The sequence below is a fragment of the Delphinapterus leucas genome, chromosome 12 (assembly GCF_059928025.1).
Source record: "Delphinapterus leucas isolate spDelLeu-1000000601 "Yukka" chromosome 12, BTC_Dleu_Yukka2, whole genome shotgun sequence".
NCBI classification, from domain to species: domain Eukaryota; kingdom Metazoa; phylum Chordata; class Mammalia; order Artiodactyla; family Monodontidae; genus Delphinapterus; species Delphinapterus leucas.
The window spans coordinates 72,096,134-72,105,778 of NC_143140.1; the positions used below are offsets into that span (position 1 = coordinate 72,096,134).

The 9,645-nt window shown below is 43.3% G+C and overlaps 1 protein-coding gene across 1 annotated transcript; it reads right to left on the minus strand.

The window, feature by feature from the left end:
* Positions 1-6,423: 6,423 nt before the first annotated feature.
* CITED2 (Cbp/p300 interacting transactivator with ED-rich tail 2) lies at positions 6,424-8,826 on the minus strand. Its single transcript, XM_022557925.3, has 2 exons — positions 8,573-8,826; positions 6,424-8,112 (listed from the first exon to the last, which is right to left on the minus strand). Exon 2 carries the CDS (start codon positions 8,102-8,104, stop codon positions 7,286-7,288), a length of 819 nt encoding a protein of 272 aa, XP_022413633.1. The 5' UTR covers positions 8,105-8,112; positions 8,573-8,826; the 3' UTR covers positions 6,424-7,285.
* Positions 8,827-9,645: the final 819 nt, after the last annotated feature.

A 9,645-nucleotide genomic window follows, 5' to 3' on the forward strand; every position in this document is an offset into this window, starting at 1 on the left:
ACAGGATGTATTAATTAAACATACACCTTCATTTTACTGATGCAGAAACTTGAGCCAATAGTGATTAAGTTACCCAGCTATTTGGTTGCAGAGCTAAGGCTACAATACAACTCAACGGTTTTTACTCCTGATCTGCTATTCTTTTTACTCCAGCTATTAGTGGAAGAGTTCCCCATTTCAGTAGAAGACCAAAGCAAAAGGAAGTGGGCTTACACCTACATCAAGAAAGTTTCGATAGATTGAGGGAGATTAAGTGTAAAATAACTAAATATTGTATTTTCTTTATGCTAAGATGTTTATTTTTCACATATTAATATTCTTAAATCAGCCTGAATCTTAATGTTAAATCATAGTTGCTTCCAGGCAGTGTGTGCAGTTGTGATATGGTCACCTTTACATGGAAGAATTTAGCCACTGACATTTTCACTTAATAGATTATAGAATTGACAAAGCTAAGGTGTTGGCTTAATTTCTGAAAGAAAACTATTTACTATCCAGCAATATGTAATTCAATTAAGAAAAAAACAAAATTAGTTTAAATCACTGGTATTCTTTCATTTGACTTCAAGTGCTAATGTGGTGAAGGTGTCAGGAAAGAATTCAGCAGACTCATCATCCATGCTGTTCTTGCACTGGCAGGGGCCACACTTAAGTTGGAAGAATCTTTATTATGGGTTTGAAAAAAAGTGTAGACCCAAATCTTGTGAATCCCAAAAGGAAGTGGTGTGTAATTTTATGGATAGATACATGTCATAGTTGTGCTAGTGTAGTTTACAGTTTGTGTACGTATAATGTAGTGGGTTTTTCCCTGAAGCACTCTTATTAAGTTGTCTCATCATCTTACAATCAGTGATAAGAATAGGAGTAATTTGGTTTAGAACAGCAGTGTTATGTATTAGAAAGAACACTGTCTTGGAAGCTAGATCTGTAAAACAACTCAGCCTCCTACTGACTGTTTAGCCCTTGAGCAATTCACTTCCTCTTTAAATATCAGTTTCCTTAGCTAAAACTGAAATAATGAGCTGTATGTACCTTGAAAGAATATTGTGAGGATTAAATAAGATTATGTATGTAAAGAGCCTACCACAATGCCTGACATGTTGCAGGTACTCAGCAAAGTCAGCCCAGCCACTGGAAACTTGAGTCAACAAAATGATTTCAGTAATGCTGGCTGAAGGGTGCATTTCTCTGATTTGGTCCCATGTAGTCTAAAGAGTACTTCTCACCATTTCAGAATCCATGCCCCATTAGTCAAGAAGATTTTTCAAAGTCTTCTACGTTATGTTTTACAGAAAGTATGATGTATTTAAGCATTTTTTCCAATATATAATAGTATAGAATATGTTTTTTTTCAAGTTACTGTCCTCTTTTACCCTCTTCCCATTATGATCTGCCTCCTAGAGGGGTAGCCCCACCCAGCTAAGAGTAATTGCTCTAAAACATGGTATCAGACAGCGAGACCTAAGAAAGATTTACACATTTATTTTAGGTTCATATTAGGAGTACAGATCGTCCGTGTATTTGCTAAACACATTGGGTAAAGAGAAGAAACGTGGAACTAGCCATCATCCTGCGTATCCTCCTTCAGAGTCAATCCAAATAAATGTAATGGGACAGTATTTACAAGGTGACCTATCGATTTTTATGCACGATTTTACTACTATGTGTTTGTCAGCATGGAGATATTAACTGTCAGAAAGCCAAGGGAAAAAAAAAAGTTTTTTAAAGCTAGGATACCAGAAATTTTAAAAAGCTCTGTGGGCCAAGCTGCTTAAAGAAACACAAGGCCAAATTTTATACCAGTCCCTAGGGAGATACAAAGAGAAAAGCCTTCAGTAGCCCTGATCACATTTCCGTCACTCCGGGATACTGTCTCCTACAGGTGTTCACAAAATAATATCACGACCTGGAGTTGGCTGTCCTGTCATGGCTTTTTCTGATTTTCTGCTAGCTGGACTTTCACTCAATCCTAAAGCTTGCTTCCCACCCAGCCTTCAGAATGGATTGACAGGATTCCTCTAGCACTATTAACTTTCAAAGCCGCTCATCTATTTGCATATCTCGCGCAAGGCACGCCACACCAACCTGGTCTTGCCACAGGCTGCTTTGGAGCCCGAATTCCTTGTCTGCTTTGTTCAGCAACTCGAAATATACTCAAGGAACCCCTCTACTTGAGAGGGAAGAAAGGGAAGGATTCCAGGGTGGAGCACAATGGCCAGGCCATGGGAAAATTCCAGGAATCCTGTGAGCCACTGTCCTTACCCCACGTCGTGCCCTGCCTTACTAATCTTTCGGATTAGTTCAGCCTAATGAAAACCAACAACATAATAAAGCAAGTAATGATACTCATCGTTTGTCTTTCGTCTGCTTTGTTTCATTCTGCATGCCTTGGTTTAGCCAAGCAGAATTCTCCAGAAGCCCTACCAACCAGCTCCTGGGACTGACAACTTTAGTGCTCACCTTAGGGAAAGAAGTAACTGATAAGGATCCAACCACTAAAAACTCATTGTCTGTTCATAGAAAATATGGGTGTGTGTGTGGGGGGGGGTTGGTTGATATTCTGTCTTTCCCGAGGACCATGGGTTCGGTTCCTCAACACAGTAGACCCCTATTTCTCTTAACTTCTCTTTATTATGTTCATAAATAGCAAAATACTATAGAAATTCACACCGACAGCTCTTAGAATATTTTCAATTCATTATTTAGCATTACTTATGAAGTTAAGTCTTCCTGTGAAGGGGAAAACATTCTTTACTTCAGGTGTCAATTTTTTTCAAAAATATAGGTGGGTCTTACTATAAGGCAAACTAAAACTCTTTATGAACAGTACACTATTTGTTAGAAAATGTCCTTATATTGTTTTTTCTAATTTAAATAAGTATGGCTACCAGGAAAAAGAAATCATTTTTCTCCTTGCTGGATGAAAGTAGGTCAAGTAATTTAAGCCAATCCATTGCAATTAAAATTCTGACATTGCCATTGTTCCTTCTATTCTGAGGGGAAAAGACAAACAGAACACATGGTAATAAGGGTTCATTGGCTAAGTTACTTGATGTTACTACCTATGGGGTCTCCTGCTTCAACCTGCCCGGGAGCTTCATTCTGATGATAGTAGTATAAGTACCAAAATGATGACTACCATCTCTGAGGCTGTGTCTCTCTCTTGTGCCAGTAAAACAGTAGAGGAGAGGAGAAAATTGCCAATGGCTTGAGTCCTAAATTCCTTGAATTCTGCATTTATTTATTTTGGGGAGATAATGTTATCTGCCAAGTTTATTTTAAAGTAAATTCTACTGAATCAATTAGGCAGCAACACTCAGTCTCATTAAACATCCTGTGGCCCTTTTCACAAGATTAGAGCCTGTGGCTTGATCACATTCCAATGCAGGTAATTTCATTCTGCATTCCAGGAGATTCTCCTCCACCTTTCTAACCCTGTACATCAAATGCATTATCATTTGCACTGATCCCAAATCGACAGTTCTGTTGTGAGGGTGAAGAGTGTGTCAGCTTTAACTGACAGGCTAAACAGCATTGCTTTTAGTAAGAAAATCCCTTAGCCAATGCCTATTTTGAAATTTCAAGTATGTACATTTAATCATAAGTTAAGGTCTTTGGTAATAAGTAAAATGCTCTTATTTTCATAATGGGTGTTTATTCTGGAATCTTCTTTGATAAAAAATTTGTTTCTCAAGTATATGCTGTTTGCTTCAAGAGAGAAAATGAAGTCTTCAGAAATGGTAAAAAGCAGACAATAAAACAAACAAAAAAAACCCTCTTGAGCAAAGACTTTTCTTTGACCTTCTAAATAAATTCCACAAGGGGGCGAAAACACCTAATGGTCCAGGACCGCAAGGTTTATACTTCAAAGCTGGCCACCCATAATAGATTAGTGGATTAATATTATGCTCTAAAGGATCTGGCCTTTAGTGTTGACATCAATTTATTGCTATCCCAGTTTACAGTAGTAAAAGTCTTGGAGACCATAAACTTCACAATAGATGTCAGCCTTCTGGTACTAGTGCTTTAGGCTAGCACCCCATAAACAGTGGTGATTAGGTAACTGTTCTTCAAACACCCATCCATAGCTGTAATGTCTTTATCAGCTCCAGCAGGGATACTGCCACCAGGATTTTTAGCAGCTACAGCAGAGGTATAAGTTTTTTATAATGTGTTCTTCTTTTTCTCATGTGTTTTTATGATATTTTGCTGTGGCTTATCAGTGATCTCTTCTTGAAAATCAAGAGTGTCTAATTGTGGGCAAAGCTTAAAGAATAGAAGCTCTCTTGTACCATATTAGAACTTTTTGAAAAACGGCCAAGGTACAGAGGTCAAATTTCCCCATATGCTACAAGCAACTTAGTAGGAAGCAAGACCGCTAAAGGTTTTGCAAATGTCTGCCAGTAGCCTGGTGATCTAGGTCACTGTACAGGTTTCATTAATCAGGTTGTTCAAACAAGGAGTTATTTCTCCCTGCTTAAGAGACCTGCAGATATCACATAGAATCTGCTCAATTGTTGATCATGAAAGAGTTTTAATGAAACAGAGATCATTCGAACGAAGGGGACGGGAGAGTTTGTACTGAAGAGAAATTGTGCTTTTAACCCAGCTTTTCCTGTTGAGTCCCCTGTTCTGGCAGAGATAGGCTCAGGATCTAATAATAGTTCCTCCGGCTCTGCATCTCCACATACGTGTTCCGGCGTTAGAGCAGCAGGAGGAATTTAGTGACAGAGCAGGTGTTGTGGCTTATTCCCTGGCAGAATAAATGGTGAAGGGTGGTGGCAAGGCAGTTCTCCTGATTCCTTTATGCAAAAAAAAAAAAAAAAAGACAGTGTCTCCAATGGCCTTCCTTTTTATTTTCTTCCTGGCACAAGTGGAAAAGAACTAGAATTGTTGTATTAATATGTATGCAAACATATTTTTTCACTTGAGCCTCTGGAAAAAAAAAAAAGAAGAAAAAGGAAAAAAAAACTTGCTGTGAAAATGCTTAGCCAGGAAGATTTACTGCTGATTGCAGATTTATTATTGACATGTCTAAGTGGAAGAAAACTTCAGTTTTAACTATTAATGTGGAAAATCTGGATCAGCCTTTAAAATGGAGTAAAGAGCTTTGAACGATGTATTTTCAGAGAAATTATTTACTTACAACATAATTTTTAATAAGGAAGTGTCAGTTAAGAGGTGTAAAAAGAACCCAGTGCAGTATGCATCTTAATTTTAATGGCCTGCCTTGGAAATAGAATTATAGAATGTAGGTGATCTGAATTATACTGAAATCAGCTTTTATGCCAGACTCACTGTAATTTAACACTTCTATATACCCTCCTCTCCTGATTTTTTTATTATGAAATATGGGATTTAAGATCAGAATCTAAGAGTCTAAATGAAATGCTCTTTTAAAGGATTATTTGTGAGATTTTCCACAACCTACATTTCTGTACTCCTCCAGTAGGTTATATACAAGACCGTTTTTTCATGAGTGTACCGTGTGTTGCTCTTATAAGCTAGGAAAACATGAAAGGGAAAACAAAATTCTTTCTCCTTCTAACTGGGATCATTTGAGATTTTAACAATATTACTTTTTCCTGTGCTTGATTATATAAGGCAAAACTTGACACCTACTTGACTGTAGTTATGTCTTCTTGATAACGCATCCAGGTAAAATTAAAAAGGATCTTATCCTCATGTCCTTTGCACCCAATGCCTGTAACAGTAAAAGCTCAGAATTCTGGAAAACAGGGCATGCTTGAGAGGGAACATCTTGTAAAGATTGTAATTTGACCTTTGCGTCAACCTTGCTGAGTAAATTTTAAATATTATAAGAGAACAAAATCGAAAGCTTCAAGGTGGAATACCACTCCCTCTTCTTCTTAGAACTATAAACCAGCCAGAAGCTTTTTCAGAGATTAAGCTAGAAAATGTGTGCCTCTCTTTAATACTTTTGCTGAGAAATAAAATTCGTCACTAAGAGATAAAGGTAGATTTATATTTAATGCCATCCTCATCAATCTTCCAGTATTTTATTCCAGTCTACCTCCACTTAAGTAGTTGAGTCAGGTATAACCAGAAACACTTGATTTTTTCGCCTCCCACCCTGTGAAATAATATTTATAACACTTAGTATTTCAAACCTTTTAAACTCTGGAGTACGCTTGAAGATGATGGCAATTAAGAAAAAAAAATGCTCTTTGACAACTTCGCAGCTTTTGATTAAACCACACCAAGAGGCATGTTACAGTGATAACAATGAAGCATTATGCCAATTATGTTAAATCCTGCTCTCCGCTTTAAGCTCACCATGACCTGTTTTAGTGTCCTGTAATTTATCCTCTGGAATGCTTACTCTCATCAATAAAGTGTTCAAGAGAAAAAAGAAAGCCACCAAAGGGAATAACCACCCCCAAATGACTTCTAGAAAACAAGTATTTCTTAACTTTTTATTGACATTGGCAAATTAAAATAGAATAAATTAACAAGTATTTTTTCAAAAAAATGTTTTGTACAAAAATACTGTCAAAATTTCCTAAAAAGCTTTCAACACAGTAGTATCTTTTCATGTACTGAATATAACTATTAGCACAGTGTCAAAAATGTTGAAGACAGAAACAAAATAAAAATCTGTGAAATGTTTGCCACTGATGACATTCCACACCCTATTATTGTCTGTACATATCGGGGAGGGGGACAGCCACCTTGAAAGTGAACAGTATGACTTTTCCTGATCCAGAATGGTTTGGCCCACATCTGTTTAATCTTCCAGTTTAGCATATTTGAAAAATTAGTCTGTACTCAAATGCATAGTTAAAAATATGAAGCGAGATGGCAGAGTTTGTGCAGTAATATCTGCCCTTCAAAGTTCATGCAACCAACTAATGCAATTTTTCCTTTCCCTCGTAAATCTGAATGCAGTTCAGTCATTTGAAACCATCTACAAAATCCACAAGATTAAGCAGTTTGCCAAGATTAATATCTAACAGTTGAGCACTGGAGAAAGTGAGGAAATAAGGAGTAAAAACAAACAACAAAAAAGACCAAGTTAACTAGATATTTCAACTACATAAGGGAGGTGAATGTCAAGGCTACAAAAACGAAACAAAAACAGAAAAAAAAAAAAGTGGCAGCAATTTTTTTAAACCAATTTGTACAAGTTTATAGTTTACTTTGTTTCCAAGTTCTCAAACCTTTCACGATCTGAAAAGTGAGATGCTGTGTCTAAGGGAATGTTTTTTAATTCACACCGAAGAAATTGGGGGATTTGATTTCTTTCGCCGGGATTTCGATCGAGTCAACAGCTTACTCTGCTGGGCTGTTGTTTGCACACGAAGTCCGTCATAAAATCAAACTCGTTTTGCCCCAGCCAGAGTTCGGGCAGCTCCTTGATGCGGTCCAAACCCATTTCTATCACTAAGGACATAAGCACTTCCTCGTCGATGAAATCAGTGTCTATGACATTGGGCGGCAGCATTGCAGCAGGGACGTGGGCCACGGAGGCGGGCATGTTGCTGCTGCCGCTGCCGCCGCTGCCGCCGCCGCTATTGCTGTTGCCCGCGCCGCCGCCCGAGGTGCCCGCCGAGCCGCCGGGGGTGCTGCTGCCACCCGAGCCGCCGGGGGTGCTGCTGCCGCCGCTGTGCTTGGGGTTGCAATCTCGGAAGTGCTGGTTTGTCCCGTTCATCTGGTGGCCTGCAGCAGGGTGCAAATCCGGCATGTAGTGGTTGTGGGGATAGGGGTGGTGGTTGAAATACTGGTTGTTGAGCTTCTGCAACTGCATGCTGGCCGGCAGAGAGCCTCCCTGGCTGGCCACCGGGGGGCCCATGAACTGGGAGCTGTTAAACCTGGCCCCGGGAGCCAGCGCGCTCGGGGGGTGCCCTCCGTTCACAGTCCCCGGCCCCATCGCGTGCCTGATGCCGCTCGTGGCGTTCATGTTGCTCGCGCCGTAGTGTATGTGCTCGCCCATTAGGGCGTTGAAGGCGTGTTGGGGCTGCTGCTGGTGATGATGGGGGCTCGGGAACTGCCCCACACCCATGCGGTGGGCAGGGTGGTGGTGCAGCCCGTTAGTGCCGTCGGGGAAGCGCCCGTGGTTCATGGCCATCATATGGTCTGCCATTTCCAGTCCTGAAAGTGAAAAGGGCAGACGGTAAGCCCTGCGCCACACGTGTCGCCCACCTCGGTGCACCCCACTTTTTCTCGGCTGTGGCCCCCAGGCTCACCCGACGCACTTCGGCTGCGAATCATCATCCCGAGGATCCCACTAGGAGCCTGTGCACCCGGGCTCGCCACCAAGGCGGACCTGCCACCCACAACAGAGCCGCGCGCTGCACAAACAGCCCTTTCCCCTGCGATCGGGCGGGGGACCCAAGCCCACACCCCCCTCTGCTCCCCGAAGTCGCCTAATAAAGGAAGTGCCCCGTAGCTCTGCCGCGAACTTCAGGCATTAAATCAGCCCTCCTCATCCTGTTGTTGCACATCCTGTTGTTATTCCCCAGCTCCGCCTCACGCTCTTCCTCCGGGCAAACCCAGCCCTCGGAGGACTGGGCTGGCAAAAGCCCCAGCCAGCTTCGCCCGCCGCGCTTACCTTCCGTCCTTGCGATTTCTGCTCCGAAGACCGAGGGCAGGATCGTCGGGTCCAGGACCGGCTCAGCAGCACATAGAGGGGGCCTTTTTGGCGTGCAAGGCGCTCGCTGTCGCGAAGTCGGCGCCGAAGTCTTGCAGCAGCCGCTGGGGCAGAATCGGAGCCGTTCCCTTTTATTTCCCCTCTGCTGCCCTCACAGCTCAGCAAGACCGCCCGGCAGCTGCCAACAATGAGCTGTGTTTCTTAGGGCTTTGGCCACAGTTAATATAAGGGATTTCAGGAAGGGCGGAGCGAGAGCCTCCGGGAGGGCGGCGGGAAAACGCGGATTCCGGAACATCGGGCACACCGGACCGTGTCGGGCAGCCGAGTCCCCACTGCCGGAGGCACGTGCACAGAGGCTGCGGGGCCCAGGCGCCGCCCCGCTGACCCCGGATGCTGGCTTCCTCCCGGCCCACAAATACCAGACCAGGCCGCCCCCGGAGCAAGGACAGAATCCTCTCTGGACTCTCAGCCCGAAGGTAGCGCCTGCCCGGAGAGCAGCGAGGAAAACTCACCGCCCCCCTCTGGCCGGATTCCCCACCCCGAGCTCACCTAGCGATCTGTGCTGCTTTCTGTGGGAAGACGGGTTTCACCCAGCGCCCCGTCCATAGTGCCCTTCTACCTCCCCGGCTTTGCAAAAGCCTACCCAGGTTGCAAAGAATGGCTGTGTTTACCCGTGTGGGTTTTTAAGCCCCGGGCAAATAATGCCCCTTCCCCTGTGCGCGCTTTCCTGGGCTGTGCTTTTGTGGTTTTATAGGGGCAGTAGGTAAACCCGATCTAGACATTCTGCGTGTAGATGCATTTTTTCCCCACTCCTTTCAAGGACAGGAGCGGGGGGCGGGGAGCGGCAGCAGCTGCAGGTGGACTGAGCGCGCTCGCGGGCCCGACCGCCTCCGCTCCAGCGCCCTGGAATCCGGTCCGTGCTTTCGGGGCCGCTCGCCGCTCCCGGGGTACGTGTGCTTCTGCTAAGTTTGCGTTTGCAGCTCTTGGTAGCTTTGGCATCCGAGCTGAGGCGTCTCTGCTCTGTAAACAAACTC